This window comes from Montipora foliosa, chromosome 5, assembly GCF_036669935.1.
Source record: "Montipora foliosa isolate CH-2021 chromosome 5, ASM3666993v2, whole genome shotgun sequence".
Classification (NCBI taxonomy): domain Eukaryota; kingdom Metazoa; phylum Cnidaria; class Anthozoa; order Scleractinia; family Acroporidae; genus Montipora; species Montipora foliosa.
In genome coordinates, this window is record NC_090873.1 from 38284903 (window position 1) to 38302214 (window position 17312).

At 39.3% G+C, this 17312-nt stretch overlaps 2 protein-coding genes across 3 annotated transcripts in view; one reads left to right on the plus strand and one right to left on the minus strand.

Annotated features, from left to right (window-relative positions):
- Positions 1 to 267: 267 nt before the first annotated feature.
- On the minus strand, positions 268 to 16038 carry LOC138004109 (cytochrome P450 4V2-like). 2 transcript variants are annotated; one of them, XM_068850527.1, is made up of 14 exons: positions 15219 to 15882; positions 14931 to 15046; positions 11707 to 11779; positions 9701 to 9713; positions 8754 to 8874; positions 8562 to 8631; positions 8057 to 8126; positions 7796 to 7922; positions 6914 to 7111; positions 6111 to 6213; positions 5939 to 6006; positions 3911 to 3977; positions 2922 to 3101; positions 268 to 2099 (listed from the first exon to the last, which is right to left on the minus strand). In XM_068850527.1, the coding sequence occupies exons 1-14, from the start codon at positions 15382 to 15384 to the stop codon at positions 1930 to 1932; spliced, it is 1542 nt and encodes a 513-aa protein (XP_068706628.1). In that variant the 5' UTR covers positions 15385 to 15882; the 3' UTR covers positions 268 to 1929. The 2 variants fall into 2 exon arrangements, with proteins under 2 accessions (XP_068706628.1, XP_068706629.1); XM_068850528.1 differs by lacking the exons at positions 268 to 2099; positions 2922 to 3101; positions 3911 to 3977 and adding an exon at positions 4125 to 4373 and having other exon boundaries at positions 15219 to 16038.
- A 1064-nt stretch (positions 16039 to 17102) lies between these two features.
- The window catches only part of LOC138002703 (histone H2B 1/2-like), a 965-nt gene continuing 755 nt past the window's right edge, over positions 17103 to 17312 (plus strand). Inside the window, exon 1 of the mRNA XM_068848695.1 lies at positions 17103 to 17162. Within this exon, the coding sequence (XP_068704796.1) occupies positions 17103 to 17162 (60 nt within the window). The remainder of the gene's footprint in view (positions 17163 to 17312) is intronic.

Here is a 17312-nt window from a genome sequence, read left to right on the forward strand (position 1 = left end):
GTAACTCTCCAGTTAATTTTGTTTGGCCGTTGAAAGCTATTTTCTTATTTTCTTTCTATGTCAAAACGGCTGAACAAACTGGTCCCCAAGAAATATTGGAATATTCGTATTATTCAAAATAATGTTCACAGCGGAGCACACAAGTACGAAGCAAGATCTAGAAAAAAACGTAGAAAATGCACCTTACCTTTAAAGCTAGCCTTTCTCAAAGAACAAGCATCTGTCCACCTTAATCGAGTATTTTAATACTGCGTCAATCATGGTGGGCGGAAAGATGCCACACTTTGCTTTTATCATGACAACAGAAGTGTTTCACGGTGGCCTAGTGGTCTAATACGCTCGCTGATAATCGTACAGGGTTGCAAAGCAGATGTGTTCTAATCGCAGCAGGGAGGTTTGGGAATACTGAAGGGTACGAAAGTAAATTCACCCGAGCGGAGCTTAACTCAATATCCGTAGGGTATGCGTATTTTTGACTACCAACAACAAAAACCAAAGACAGTCGACTGGTTTTAAGACGTGGTACGCCTTCGGCATTCCACGTAGAAAAAAACAGATAGTTTTCATTTACAAAAATAGGCAATTTTTTTTTTTTAAAGTAAGGATACATACACTTTCTTTGAAAATACGCCGGTTCCGACTTACTTGACTATAACGGTTATTTCCCGTGATTTAAAGTTATCTTTTTCTTGAAGTGGAGGTTCCCTTTAACAGAAATATACATGTCAGATTATAGGCAGAGCTAATAAACAGTGAATTGAACCTTACAATATACTAGATAATTGTATGGACCGAATGCATAAATGGCGGTCAAAAAAATATTCTTTTGTTTATTTAACAATTATTCCATAAGCGCGCGTGGGATATGAGATGGTAAATAGCCAACGAGGCGCGTAGCGCCGAGTTGGCTATAACCAGTCTCATATCCAACAAGCGCGAATGAAATAATTGTTTCATTAAATTCCTTCAACTCCAAAAATTTGGAAGTACGAAATACGAGCGGAAAAAGCGAGCAAATCCGAGCGAAATCGAAAAAAAACTTGATGAGAACTGATCCGATGTTGTGTAATACCTTGTTGTCAGACGGACGCAGGCTCATCACAAAAACATTTCTTGCCTTTTCGCGTACTTCTAAACGTCGGAATTGATCCAAACTTTCCACACAAAAAATTTTTTTTTCTCCTTTTTGGCTTTATTCAAAGAGAAATTTGGCATTCCGACGAAAACATGTTTAGTTTAGCAACGCTTAACGCAATCATTTACCATATAAGGTCAAACCAAGGTATATGAGCTGATAACTGAGATTGAGTGAACCAATCAGAGCACGCGAAATGCATTATCCGAGGTTGAGAATTTAATAATTACTAATAAGCCTCACTAGCCTCGTTTGCATGGACAAAATATAACAGAAATGTTGATTGAGAGCGAGGATAGTGAGGTCATTAGCACAAAAACAAAAGAGTACATTTTTGGCCGCTATTTATGCATTCGGTCAATTAAATATAGATTAGGCTAAAAAAACAGAAAGCAAATAGGAAAAATGATTATGATGAGAAGAATGCTTTCAGTTTAAGGGAAAAGGTGGCGATACTTGCTGCATTTTAAATTTTAAAACTAAGAGAGTTGGAGAATTTAGGACCTTGGAAACAAATAGAGAATTTTCTGTTATTAGTCCTGCAACGGGACAAATGAAAAAAGCTCGACCTTCTAGACCACGCGGCCACTAGACCACGCCGCCTTCCTAAATTTCACGGTTCTTGAACACTCTGCGTTCTTCACCGACGTAACTTCGGCCCTTAAAGTTGATTCTCTTAGACTGCACTATTTCTTATTTTTCCCTCTACACATATATTATTTAATTAAGGGGTCATTTATGAAATTCTCTTGCTGATCAACTAACTATTCAGCCGTTTTAAAGTTTTCTCGTTTTCAAATTTGTCTCTCTCTTTCTTCTAAAGTCACGAATATCCCTTCTTTTGGCCTGGTGATAAGTTCTCCACATGGTAACAGCTCATCAAAGGTCTGCTTGGATTCAATATTAAAATTGCGCATTATATGACACAAGACAACTTTTTCCTCCAAAAGAGCAAACCGTTGACCTAGGAAAAGAGAAGAGTAAATATATTAAGCCATTCGATGATTCAATCATACGCAATAAATTTAACACAGTAGAAACAGGTTGATAAGGACAACCATGCAATTAAGAGTTGCATTTAGGAAATTGTCGTAAAAAGAAGCAACAGGAGTAAAGCAAATTGTCCGCTCTTGTCCATATTTGATTTCCGGGCATGCTATGCTATCTCCGTTGTCTACGATATCTCTAGCGATTTTGATCTTATGATTGTATGTCGCAATTTGGTACACGTTTTTTTTCTACTGGCTCATTCAGGCAGTCAGCAAATAATTCTACCAGTAAAACACAACGGCAGAAAGGCTTTGGGACTTTTATTGGTCAGTACATCAATCTTCAAGGCAGTTGTTGTAGAGACATTAAACTCAGCAGTTACCAGAAGCCCACGACGCCTGCAGTTACTGTGCTCCCACCCAACTCGATTAACAGTATTCTATAAATATTGAAATAAATATTGTAGTTGTTGTTGTTGTTGTTGTTGAATTCGAAAGTCACCCAAGAGGTGATTACACGGTGGTAGAAAATCCCAAGAACGTAAATCATCCTATCGGCGTATGTTTCCTACATCCAGCTGTTTACATGCAAAAACTATGCCTTACAGTTGAGCCAATCGTCAGAAAGTTCCTGGCCAAATGATTTGGAAGATCATAAGACCTGAGCATCATGAAAACGACTTTCACCCGGAAGAACCTAGTACAAAGGGTAGAGGAATAAATACGCGGTCGGGGGGTCAGTTCCAATTCTGAGCTACAACCCAACCAGAATTTAGCGGCATATGCATGGCTCTTACCAATACAGTTTCTTGGTCCAGCTGAGAACGGAAGAAATGCAAATGGGTGGCGTACTTGACTGTTTTCTGGTAGGAACCGGTCAGGTTCAAACTCAAGCGGGGAGAGCCACACATCAGGGTTTCTGTGGAGTGCTATTGGTGAAACTCCTACTGTTGAACCTTTCGGAACGAAGTATCCCCCTGCGAACAAAATAACTTTCTGGTTAAAATAGAAGTCAAAGTTTTGTTACGAAGGTGATAAAGTGCGTTTGTGTTTCTTGGTAATACTAAATTTTAGCAAGACTGGCTATAAAAGAGCTTATACGAGAATTTTTTGCGCTCTAAATGCTGAGGTAAATATAATGTCAGCGGCATCGCTCTATTAAAACAGTTGAACAGCGTACAACTGCCTTGATAAGTGCAACGATGGTAAATTGATAGATAGTGTTCCTAATAGTTTTTATTTTGAACTTCTTGTAAATCCTCTATAATCTTTCCAGTTACCAGCTTATCTGCCATTTGAACCGCCTCACGTAGCTACTTTTTTTTTGTTATTTTCCTTCCTTGTGTGTTAATTAACTCCTTTTGAAACTGCTGTGAAAAATTTAGAGCTTTTCGTGCTCTTGAGGGGAAAATGCGGAGATAAATACGGTTTAATAAATGAAAAAGCACGAAAAGGATGAAGCATCTTCATTGCCGAATTACTAGTATGGAAAACTGACTACGGTCGTTCTGAAACGTCATCATTAGTTGCAACTCGTTGTGTAGAGGCTATTCCTGGAAGTAAAGTAGAATATGGAATGAAGGCTCCGGAACTTTCCAAACAGTTATAAAAATGACCGTCATGTACCCACGGCCAAGTATAGACATAATTTCGTAATTTTGCATAGTTCTTCAACAGAAACCAATTTATTGGCATTGCTTTGTAGCGTTAAGGATATACCAATGACCAGTGTCATCACGTCACTAAACAACAACAACAACTGGATGAACACAAATAAATTAGTTACCCAAAACGCTGTCCTCCGAAGTTGTTCTCGCAAAATGTGGTACCGATGGAAAAAGTCGTAGAGCCTCCTATTAGGAAACAGTAAGAAGTTCTAAACTGTGGTTTTGAAACCATACAGGACCCCGGAAATAAACTTTCTCTGCCTCTCTACTGGCGTTCACGTCAGCTAAATATTTTGCTTAGTGCTAGTCTTTGAGGGAATACTATCGCAGTTTTGTATCCTTTCAATATTTTCATTATACGTTCTCCTCCCTCTTCCAAGCTGTCGCTTCCAAGTTGTCGCGTTAGAGTTGGGGTTAGCGTTAGGGTTAGGGCTAACGTGGAAGCGACAACGTGTGACCCTTACCGGCTTCCGTGGATATTGGTACTTGCCTTTACTCCACTGATGAACTGGATGTGTAACGTGATTGCCTTAATTCAAATCAGCTGTCCGTATCCTAGAGTACAGCCTGTTGTACTGCCCGCTAAATTCCAAAATTTAAACATTGTCTAGCAAAGTTTTTATGTTGTTCGTGTCACATTAACTTGTAAAACCCTTTAAATCATGAGAAACAACGATATAAAAAGTCAAGAAGATTTCGGATTTTGATGCCCCAAACGTTTCGGCAAATGATTAGTTTCCCTTCCCGCGCGCCTGATAACCTCCGGAGATGTAATGAATATCTTACTAACCTCGTTTTCTCGGTCCGTACTAAAAGTTAAGGATACTCGCTTTCTCGATCCCAGTTGATTTATGGCCCGCGCGCTTCGCGCTTCGGGCCATAAATCAACCTGAAAAAAACTTGGTCCGTTACTTATAATACGGTTAGTAAGAGGAATGTGTGTAACAGGCGCGTAAATAACAAAACTTACATGAAGCAAAGATGAGCACGCTGAACAACGATCTCTCTTATATCCTGGGGTTAGGGCTATTCTCAATGAAAGTGATCATCGCAATTAATGATGTAACACAATCGAGCAGTTGGAAAAGTAGACTGAGATAACCCAGTCTTGAACGGGATTCGAACCCATGAACCTGCTATTGCGATGCACTTGCTCTGCCATCTGAACTATCAAGCCGACTGGGAGCTTGTCACTTACAAGTAGTTCGTATTATATACTGTGAAGTCTGGTTTTCACTAGCGACGCAGCAAATTTCCCTTTCGTAAACGGTCGTTGCCATTTGAAACGGTCGTTGCCATTTCTCAGGACGGTCGTTGCCATTTGAAACTGTCGATGCCATTTATAACGGTCGACTGCACACTTCACTTCAAAGAAAATTAAAAGAAACAAACTAAGAGAAAATATTAACAAAAATTAAGACAAAAAAGGAAGAAAAAAAAAACATTTATAAAAGAAAAACTTGTGGAAAAAAAGAGTCCGAAAATTTCAAGACTCGAACTTCTTGTTTTTAGCCCTCACCCTAAACAGAACCCTAACCCCAACCCTAACTCATATGACCAGCGAGACACAACTTACAGTAACCGCAACCTTTTGAGTTCTTAGACCTAATGAGTGTAATTCAGAGCTAAAAAAATGGCATCGACCGTTTCAAATGGCAACGACCGTTTACGAAAGGGAAATAAGTAGGGACGCAAGCACAAACACAAGCGCAAGCGTAAGAGAGCTTATTTCACCGTGAAAACTGGGTTGACGCAAGCATAAGCACAAGCCGCAAGCACAAGGATCAAAATGTTTCCTTTTCCTTGTGCTTGCGCTTATACTTGCGCTCGCTTGCGTCGTGTGAAAACGAAACACAGCGTAAGCACAAGGAAATTTGCTACTTCTGGCCAATTAATTAACCCTTTCACTCCTGTGGGGTTCCCCATTGACGAGTAAAATCGTCGGGTGTTAGACAGAGTAAAATCTAGAAGTGTCACTCTTGGGAGTGAAAGGGTTAAAGCACTCGTTCCAAATTCCCCACGTCTGAGAATTTGAACAAATAGCGGCTGGACGAAGAAAAGGAGCTAAAGAGAACTCCATTTTTTTAGTTATCCAATATGGCCATGGCAGCTGGCCATTATGGATAATGGGGCTTTGTGAATAATACCTTTATAACACATTCCAAGTAACGGAGGTCTTTAAAGTCATCCACTGTAAGAGTGTCTGGACGCTGTTCTGTAAAACATAAAATTTACATAATTAACTGTACTTTAGCAAGGTCAGTGAAAGAAAATATAGGACAGCCACTTCTTCCTTTTTTGATTTCTTTTTTAGCTTACCGAAGAAGTGGTCCACTTCCTCATGAACTTTTTGCTGCATCTCAGGATATCGACCAAGACAATACAAAGCCCACGTGATGCCAGCTGCTGTCGTATCGTGACCCTTTTCAAGAAAACACATTAACCATCAATGCAACCTAATGAACGTTGGCGAAAAAGCAGATATGTCCAAAAATGCCCCAAGTTAGGTGCACGCAGATTTCAATAAGAGTTACGAAACGAAGTGCCTCCTTGTCGACATCACTCGTGTCACAGAATACCGACAATTAACGTTACAAAGTGTCCCCCATATCACCTTACTCTGATTCTTCGCTTTCACTTACAATAGCAAAGAAAAGAAATGACTTTCCTGACCGGAACTTGTTAGCGAGAAAAGCAAAGTCAGGCAATTGAGAATTTTAATGCCCCGCGAAAATGCTTGCAAAAAAAAAAAAAACAACTTTCTTCTACTTTCTTATAAGGAGTCTATAAAACCAGAAACCCATAAGGGTTGAAACATGTAACGGCCCCTTGTGTGCTGGGAAACAAGCTTCCGAATATTCAATTTGCTAAGTACCATATTTGGAACAACAAGAGCGAGAGGTTTCCAAATATGGTACTTAGCACTGAAACATTCAACCATTCAGTTCGCACTGAATATTCGGAAGCTGTGAACGCGCGTTACATGTTTCAACCCTTATGGGTTTCTGATAAAACTTAAGAGAGGGTCTTAAATATTGGAATTATAAGTTTGGGGTCATTAGCTCCTGTTTCCACCGTCTTAATTGTAATTTCAAAGTTTCAAAACGGGCGGCTCGAATTACCTCAAACATGAAAGTATCAACCTCTTCTCTGACTCCCTCTCGTGAAATTTCTCCGCTGTCATAGGCATTAAGCAAAAGATCAAGGAATGCTAAGAATGTCTTTTTGCGAGGCTCTTCCTGCTCTGTATCGTCGTCTTGAAGTTTCTTTTTTGAATTCATTTTCGTGGCTGCTCGTTCTGCAATGCGCTCTTCAATAACCTCGAGACAACCGAAAAAAAAATCCACTGTCTTATACTGTGTTCTCGTAAAGTGAACTAGTTAAACAAAGGATGGGTTAACTGAAAAGAGTTTCACAAACTCTGTTGAACGTAAATATTCAAAACAACGCAAGCTTGTAAGCCTGTACGAACAAAATCTGAAAAAAATCTCTTCCGTCGTTCTGCAATGATAAATATGTTGATTTATTCAATCTTTAAATTTTCATTTTATATTATGATAATTTCGGAAAGGACAACAAGGACAAATCAAAGTTACAGATTCCTTTCCAAATGGTTGTCTTCTTCTGTATTTCTAACGAGGGCAGTTTGGTTTTAACCCCTTCTTAAAATGCCCCCCACTTCCCGTCTGGCGTCTCGCCTGGCGTCAAACAGAGTAAAATATATTAAGTCTCAAGATTCCTAAGAATCAATGGGTTAAACATGATTTAAAATGCGTTGGATGATAGCACACAACTTGAACGCCACAAATCCAATCCCTGTTTAACTAAACTTCTTTAACTTGTTTATCTGTTTAGTGTGGACAGGTTATAAGCCACGTTTTGAGCAATAAAGAGTGAAAGGATAGAGGGGAAATTGAATAATGCTAAGGGAGGACGGGAAAACGGGAAAGGAAGCAAAAAGATAGTGGAAAGTTGAGCAGGACTGAACTGGGAAATAGTTCTACCTTGTTCGTGAAGCCATGAATGATTTTTAGACATTTATCGTGCTCTCTTCCTGAAGTCGTCCAACTGTACAAGATATCGTTCCACAACCACGGCGATCGCTGTCGCTTGTGAATCAGGCCGGATATCCTAATAAAAATTCAGCACAGCACATAAAGCAATAACTGACGTAAGGACTTGTTATTTAAGTCACAATTTAGCATGTGAAATGCAGATGATCCTGAGGCCATCTATTTAATCGGCAATAAAAGCAGAACTATTACCTCAAGACTGCATTGACATATGGAGAACTGCAATTTTCTTGAGCGTTCGGCGACGAGTCCATTGATGTAACTTGATCATGAAAAAATATTTATAGCCATTAGAGCCAATAAATTCATTAATTAAGGCAATATTTCTTAAATTGAAGTTCTTGTGCTGCAGTGAGTGTCGAAGGTCATAGCTGCGATCATTCTCAGCCAATAAGAGCCAAAACAAAGAACCAATTGTGATTGGTTCATACTCATTTTCGCGCGCTCAGCGCCGACTTCATGGATTCTCATCGCGTTGTTATTCTCTGGTTTGATTTTGGTCAAGCATATGTACCAATTCAGTTGTTTTTTTCTTCATTCGTTCATGAAACACAACGTAACTGAATCCTAAAACCGACTTCGAGCGTGCCGTCTCAAAACAAACGCTGTGGAGGAAGTGCGATCCCCAGATTTCACTTAGTCCTGCCAGGCAAACTTACGCACATAAAATATGCAAATGTGGTCACACATGACTTACTGCAAATGATATCCAACGTGCAAAGTGAAATGTAAGGCATAATGTTGAAGACGCCTTTGCTAGCTTTCCTCTGTTAAAATGAAATTTTAGCACAACTTCAGTTCGTCTATCAGTTCGTTTTGAGAAGTTTAAGCTTATTTGAAAAAAAAAAACGAATAAAGCTTGTTTTGCTTCGGTTCAAGGGCAAATTACCTTCAGGCTTTGCACCAGAATCACTGCTTGTTCTTCAAACACTTGAATAAAATCGTTCAAAATACGAAAATGAAAAGTTGGGGTTATCAACTTCCGTCGAGCCCTCCACTTGGATCCATCACTACACACGAAGAATGAAAGACTATTAAGAAGAATTTAGAAATAATTTACATGTAGGAAACCACAGAAAGGTTTTGAATTGCGCGAGGAGGAGAGAAACAATTACGATATACAACGGCAACTTCGTAAAGAACTGGCCACTAAACAATAGGATTGGTTCTATACGTTTGTATTCATTCCGTAACATGAAATAATGAATTTCGATTTCGATTGGAAATCATCGGCAAATTTTATTTATTTATTTATTTATTTATTTTTCCCCAGAAGGAACGTGACTTCCTGGAAGGTCAAAAATATAATAATGAAGATCGAGAAACGATAAACGATGCCATCTTCTCTGTATTATCCACAGACATAAAAGTCGGAGAGTACCTGCACTGATAACTATATTCCTGTCTCTATCTGTTTTCGAAGATCTGTTTTCGACAGAGAGCAGCGTTTGTGCACTAGGACATTCAAAAATGGAAATGACGCCTTGGCATCAGAGCGGTTTCGTTGAACACCATGGGTATCCCATAAAAGTTATGGGGCTTAGTTTTCCATGAAAAGCCTTTTTTTCACACATGAGGGCAAAGGGTGTCTGGGAATACTGTGATTGGTGTATAAGTAACAATTAGTAGAACTTTGGGTAATCAGTGAAGAAACAAGCTAAATATTGATTGAAATTTATTTCATTGTGTTTAGTTTATGGCAGTTGGAGCACAGATGAGGTGTTGGAGTACTCCCATGAAAACAATAGCAGACAGCTAATCCAGCTAGTTTTTGGGCCTTTTTATAAGTTGTATCAAAGAGGAACAATGGCGAAGAATTGGAGAAACGTACGTTACCTTAACAGTAAGCCTTTTGTTGCAATGGACGTCAGGACCAGCAAAAAAAGAAAGAGACATAAAAGATAGTTATTAAGAAAAAGAAAATAATTGTAGAAACACAAATAATAACTAAACCCAAGAAAGTAATGCAGGGGAAGCTTAAGAAAAATAACTAGATCAGTATGTATACATTCGTACAGACGCATTGGTGGAGCACAACACCGCAAGAGGAATGCTACAGCCAGCGTTCCCGCAAGGTTTTTGTGTGTTCTGCCCGTGCGAAAATCATAGCGAGAAAATCATCCTACTTTTTCCGCAGCAAAGTCTATTCAAAGCAAGCTAATTTTGAAGCTCATAAAATGCTCTGGTCTGCAAACCAGCGAGCTAGAGTCTTATTCCCTGTACTTGAGACACGAGGACAAAGGTACGGGGATACTTAGTGACCTTAATGGCAAAGTTCCCATTATCTAAACACTCAAGGAGTTGGGAGAATTCGAGACAGTTATGCAAACCCAAGACTGCGTCTCGGGTTTGCATACCCTTAAAACTGGCAGACCAGATCTTACAGCAATCTCAAAGTATTAAATACCTTGGTGTATACATTGACAGTCACTTGATATGGAATGACCATATTGAAAAAAATATCAATATCATGATTACGTTAAAGCGTTACTTGACATCCCAATCATTAATTTCGGTCTGCTATTTATTAATACATCCTTTTCTCAATTATCGCTGTATTTTTAATTATGATGCTCCTCTCTCTAAAGTCGTGAAACTGCAAAATAAATCCATTCGCTCAATTAATGATGTTCCATTGACGGAACCAATAACCCCTTACTATGTTGCTCTGCATTTATTGAAACTCTCTGATATAGTTAAATTCAATACGTGCTTTCTGTGTTATGATTATTTGAGAGATGATAAAACTCCTAGTTTTTCTTTGATCTTAAGCTCTGAACAGCATATATGAGCAGTGCAATGTAAATGTAAATGTAAGTATAGTGTTAGTATTGTAAGTAATGTAAGTGCTCGTCCTGTTTGCTTGTATAAATAGTGTAAGTATGAGCAGTGCAATGTAAATGTAAATGTATGTAAGTATGATTTTAGTATTGTAAGTAGTGTAAAAAAAAAAAAAAAAAAAGCATATAGTTACAATACTCGCAGTACATCTTTTGACCAGCTAGTTATTAAATCTTTTCGAACAAATCTTAGGAGATTTTGTCCAAGTATTAGTGAAAAATATTTTTGGAACAACATTTCTCTGACCCTCTGTCTATTCGAAATCCTCGAAAAGTGCGCACACAAGAGCACTAAAACGTTATTATGCTGCTCAGTGTTAATATACTTAGTCGACGTTAATTGTAAGTACTTTTGTAATTCATTGGCTGTCTTACATAACTTTGTAACTTCACGTTTCTTTTTCCTTTGATATAGTAAAAGATAAAGTCAAGGGGCACCATGCATAATAATTCAACGAGATGTGCCCCTCTTCTTTTCTGTTCATGCAATATTTGAAAGTGCCCCTAACCCTTCAACTTGTTGTTGCTGTTGTTTTTTTTTTGTAGATTTTCATATCCTGCAAGAACTCATTTTCGGAAAAAAAAACAATAAAAATATACAATCCTGATTATTTTACGAGCGCTTGAAGTTAATTTTTTGCGCGCTATAAGCCACGCTAGCTGGACAAATTGTTGTCTCGTGGGCTTATTAGGAACGACCCAATGAGAAGCGTTCGATATTTGACACTTTTTAGCTGTGACGTAAGAAAAGGACATTCCAACAACTCAAAGCTTGCACGATGGCCTTTTCTTACGTCACGCTCGATATATGGATACATTTAATTAACCAAGTGGAGGACTAATGCGAACGATAGGTGACTGCCATCACTTTTAGCGCTCGTCAAAAAATCAGGATTCAATATATTTTTAAGTTTTTTTCTGAAAATGAGTTCTTGAAAGATATGAAGATGGGAAGCCGATCTTTTAACATGCCTTTATGGTAACAAAAATAAAAAGGACTACCTGTTCCAAGCCAGGGAATCAAGTACGAATAATCACCAGATTTAATGGTATGCTTGGAGCTGTTTAAAACAACCTGCAAAAATAAAAATTTGGTTTTATCAACGGAGTTGATAATGTAAATTGGCCACCGTACAGAGATTCTAAAAGCTGACGTTTCGAGCGTTAGCCCTTCGTCAGAGCGAATCGAGGGATTATGGGTTACGTGTAGTTTTTATAGTAGAGTAGGAGCTACGCTATTGGTGGTAACATGGCAACGTGAAAAATAGGAATATATTAGTTAAATGAAAAGCGTTCGTTAATACCGTGAGGATTAAGGGTGCCGATTTGAAAGAATTTTTGTTTCAGATTCTTGCGGCTTTCCGTCGTACCTAGATGTAGAGAAAGGCCGCAGATAGCCATGTGTTTTTTGGAGTAGTTAGGCAGATTAAAATGGCGAGCGACTGGCTTAGATGCATCCTCGTCATTCTTCTCAACATCGCGAAGGTGTTCGCGGAATCGGTCACCTAGTCGTCTACCTGTCTCACCAATGTATAATTTATTGCATAATGTACAGGTTATGCAATAAATGACATTTGCGGGGGTACATGTGAAACGATCGGTGATCTTAACAGATCGCTTAGGTCCCGATATCTTGCTAGTGTTAACAATGAAAAGACAAGTTTTGCATCGTGAGCGCGCGCATTTGAAAATGCCGGGTTGCTCGTTAGTGCAATCCGTCTGAGTTTTAGACATGTCCACACAGCCTGAATCGATGGAAACTTTCTTTGCCCATCAAAACTGTTTCCGCAATATTCTTAGCCTAGCCTTCAATTTTGGGGAAGGCATTTTTTTCCCTTCATCAACAAATTAGATAATTAATTATTTCTTTTGATGGGCAGAACTCAAACCTTGGATGCTACTACGAGTTAATCGGCTTTTGAGCAACACGCAGAGCCCTGGGAATATGGTGCCAGATAAGACTGATCGCAGTTGCTCTACATACCGAATTGAAAGATATTCGAGATGATATTTCACAGTTTTTTGCGTTCGTTGGGCTGACGAGTACGAAAATTCGATCTCTGCCATGAGTCGAAACTCACCTCGATCCAATCGGCGCCCAAGTTAAGCGAGTCGGAAAATTTCAATAGAATTCTCATCAAATTTAAGCCACCAATCCAGGTAGCTTAAGTGGGTTAGCAATTACTTTCGGCCAATGAGAAAGTCGCTTGCGGTTATTCAAATGGTAAATACAACATGCGAGCTATTTTTATTTATTTTAGTATTGTATTGGCACGTGCTCTATCCTCATTTAATCTTACCCGTAAGAACACGTTTTATTTTTATGTCGTTTAACATAGTCTGCAAACAATCCACTTTCAGGAATGTTAAGCCAGACGACAGCTGTCACGGTGGAAACACCGACTCTGTAGCGGTAGTGGGTGAGTAAAGTAAGTATCATTATTTACCCTGAGATTTTTAGAGTAGTGATAGTAGCTAATATCTCCGAGCATTGAACAGAACAACTTTAAGAATCCCAACTGACCGGAGGCAAACTAATTGGCTATTTACAAGCGCAGCCAGGAAATTGAACTAGGGACTACCTGGAACAAAATCCCGGAATCTCAAGACAAGCGCCCTAACCACTGGGCTCACCCAGTGAACAAAGATGGCGTGTACGAAGTAGGGAAGTGTACGAAGTAGAATGCTTCTTTAGAGGCTAGCGGAGACATCTGGATGGTTCTTATATGTCAATTTTAAAGAAGAGGATTTTCATGTCAAAAAGAGGTCAGCGTCCTTTCGTTGCATAAACATTAAACACTTAATGACTGGTCCCGAGGGAAACCGTTGATTTTGTTTCCCGAGTGTCTATATATCAATTTTTAACTTCAAATTCTAATTTTTAAACTATATCAAATCTTAACTATTTCTTATTTCTCCAAATCTTACTACTCTTTTGAGAAAAACTCTCTCCTCCCAAATATACCGAAAAATCACCAAAAAAATTACAAAACATCCCAAAACATTGATTTGTGTTTTGAGCATAGGGTTTTTGTATTGCTTGAAACGCGAACGAGATATTTCCATTAAACTGATTTTAAGCGGCGTGAAAACAGCTTTCAGGTATACCCCCGCCTTGACTTGTTTTTCTACTGTCAAAGTTACCTTCAGAACCTTCTTTTTTGCATAGAATAAGCCTTTAGAAGGATGTTCTTGTCTTCTGAGAGGATGCTCTTCGATTCTGAGCAATTTTGTGGGAAAAAAAATTATGCTAAGTCGCGTCGCGTAGCTCAATGCCTGAAGTTGCCCGAGTCAGCCTAAATAGGCCACTTTCGAAATATCAATATTCAGCCAGGATCCCATGACCCGGAGCCTACAGCTCCCATACTGGGCCTATGTAACGGCATTTTTACAAACCGATCTATTTTTAGACCATTTTTTCCGGAAAAAAAAAAAGGCAGTTCCGGTTCGGTGACCCTATGACGTCAGCTTAATTTCTTGTAATTGGTCATTGGGCTCCTGTGGGAGCCTCATTAGCGGGAAATTCAATCCAAAAATAAATCGGTCTGTGAAAACGCCGCCGTGACACGAACACAGTAGAGTTGTAGGTTCCGGGTCATGCGTTCCTGATTCAGCTTGATAGTGAGGCAGAGAAGACAGAAACAGTAGAAACAAGTTGCAATGAATATGAAAGAGATTATCATATCATCTACTTTCCTTCGTCTTTTTGTCCTCTAAACGTCTCTTTCAAGCTGAATTTTAATATATCGAAAGTGGCCTATTCCAGTTTGACATGATCGTCGCGTCGCCGAAAAAATCATAAAATATTCACGGATGAGTCGATTGGCAAAGAATGGAGAAAGGCTATTTTCTACTAGTAATAATTACTGTGTTTTGCACGAGAATGTAACGAAGAGCTTAAATGTGACTTTCCCTTCGTGGCGTGAGTGATGTTGCAAATTTTCTCCCGATCTGTTACAATTTGAAATTCCTTAGGAATTCTAATCGCTAATTCCTAGAAATTCCAAGTTGCAACTTTTAAGTTAAATATGAAGACCATTTTCATGTGCACATGAGAGTCAAAATAGGTTTTAATGTACCCTCACGCCCCCTATCATGTCACAGGATGTTTACCTTTGCGTTTTACGATTAGAGTCATTAGACAACAAATCTACGGTATATTGATCTTCTCATAGTTTATTTACGGTACAAGGGATGACTATATGTAGGCAACTGTTTAGCCCTACCTCTGCTAACTCCGGCTTGAATGTCAGGAGGTAAGGATTCCCCGGTCCGAGCCAGAGGCAATAGAATCCCACTGACCTGTAGTCATTCGCCCACTTTAAGACTTGCGTGAGCATTTCTACAAGAAGACATAGTCACTCACAAGCTGCTCTTATCCCCAAGTGTAATACTACAAAGAAAACTGTCGTGTAAAGATATAACAATAGCACTGTGGCAGGAAAGCGTATCTTGTAACTTCCTTGTCGTAAACGTTAGTAGACATGATTGTAAACAAATAAAGTCTTGCTAACCTTCAGGATGAGTTGGGAGTTCCCATGCATTACCAAATAGAAAATTAGGCCTTGGACCTGGTAGTTCTCTGAATTCTGCCAAAGAGCGGTGTTTTTCAAGAAGAGTTGTGATACCAAGAACAATAAGTACAACAACCAGAGTTAAGAGTATCGCAACAAATACCATCTTCGCAGTTTGGTTGATTGATGATAGAATACTTGAATTAACCAAATGAAAAACTTTGAAGGACCTTGAGAAGCAACGCTTTCGTCAATCTGTTCCTCGGAATTAGGGATGAACCTTTCTCCGCTAACGTTCTTTTCCGGTTTTTCGGCGAATCCTTGAGTTTGTCGTCTGTCACGCGGTCACTGTAGGCTACCAAGATTGTTGTAAAACAAGCCCTTTGTGCTCAGGCTTGTGACCTCTGGAGAGATCGCATTGTTATGATGCAGTCGTCGATGGTATAATTGTTAGGGTTAACAATATTTAATAGTTAGACAGTGACGGGCGCTGATGATATTGCTTTTTTTTTTCATGGTGATCTATTAAAATTTGAGCTACTTTTAACTATTATGACGTGACTTATGACGTCGTTTAGCGAAACGATAGGCGAAAATACATTTTTGCTTTCGAAGGCTGGCCATGGGGATAAGCCACTAAAATTAGATGTATTGGAAGCGCCGGGTATTAGATTGTATATATCTTTTTTCGTGAAACAAGAGACTCCAAGGCCGTTTACACGACAGTACGCACTATTTGAGATGCTGCTTACACATGGATCAACAGTACTCATTTCGAAATAGTATTTTTAGGTTAGTCCATGGACTGGAGGTCAGCTGTACCGACCCGCTCAGATCATGTCACGCAGCATGTCGGAATTCAAAGCATAACTCCTCAAGCCACAGGCAGCCCAAGCTCGGTATATGATTTATAGACTTTGTATTGGAAAACATACTTTGAGCTTATAAATGCTAAAATAAGCTTTAAATGTAGAAATAAAGTTCGCTTACCTCTACATACGGTTGTCCTCGTCTTTTCTGTGCAATCGGAGGGCAAATTTGTGTCCGTTTTAGTTCGAATTTTTGCGATGTCGTTAGTTGTCATTTCCCTTCATGAGGGGAAAAGACAACTAACGATATCGCAAAAACCCTCGGGAAATACGCCGTAGGCATGTTTTTCCTCGAGTTTGTAATAAACTTGCATAAACATTCGATATTTTTTCCGCGTCCAATTATATATTGGACCCTTTGTTCCATACTCTATGCGTCCAAAAGGAAAACGAGTGCGTCCCAGGACGCAATGACGCACTCTGGATACATCTACCATATAGCCCACCACTTAGTCCAGGGTAGTCGACGGACAAGGCGCGAGTGAAATGCTCATAGCTATCCCAAGGTATCAATCATTTTATCACGTTTGCCGATTGCGTTTGCTAAAGAGTCTCCCGGAGCCCAAAATTTATTGAGTATTATAATACGTTGGTCATTGCTTTTACCGAGTTGAGGGCTCCTAAAGGAGCCGGCGTTTCTTTTGAGCGACGCAGCCCATTTACGCTCGTTCTCCGCGGGTTCGGCGGGCCAACAGAATAACATCCTTTAGCATGATAGTGACAAGCTTGGCGTATATAGCGCATAAAGGTCCATAAAGTAGTATCTTCGAACAGACCAACAAGATAAGCTTCGCTAGCCTCTTGAAGAGCCATCACAGCAGAGCTTTGGAAACGAAGGTTATCACAGGCGGCCCAGACGTTGTTTTTGATTTGTATACGTGACAGTATTGCGTTACATTTTGAGCCATTTAAGAGAATGTATGAAACGATTCGAAAATCGCTCTAAATTCAACTTGTAGTAAAGGAAACTTTTCCAGGTTTGCTCTCCAAACCTGGAAAAGTTTAAATCGTCAAAATGGCTTTAGAACGCCTCAGATGCCACAAAGACTTCAAAATAACACAAGAGCAGACTAAAGTAAGTTTCTTTTATTTAAATCCTTTACTACAAGTTGAATTTAGAACGATTTCCGAATCGTTTCATACATTCTCTTAAATGGCTCAAAACGTAACGCAATACTGTCATGTATATAAATCACAAACAACGTCTGGGCCGCCTGTGAGGTTC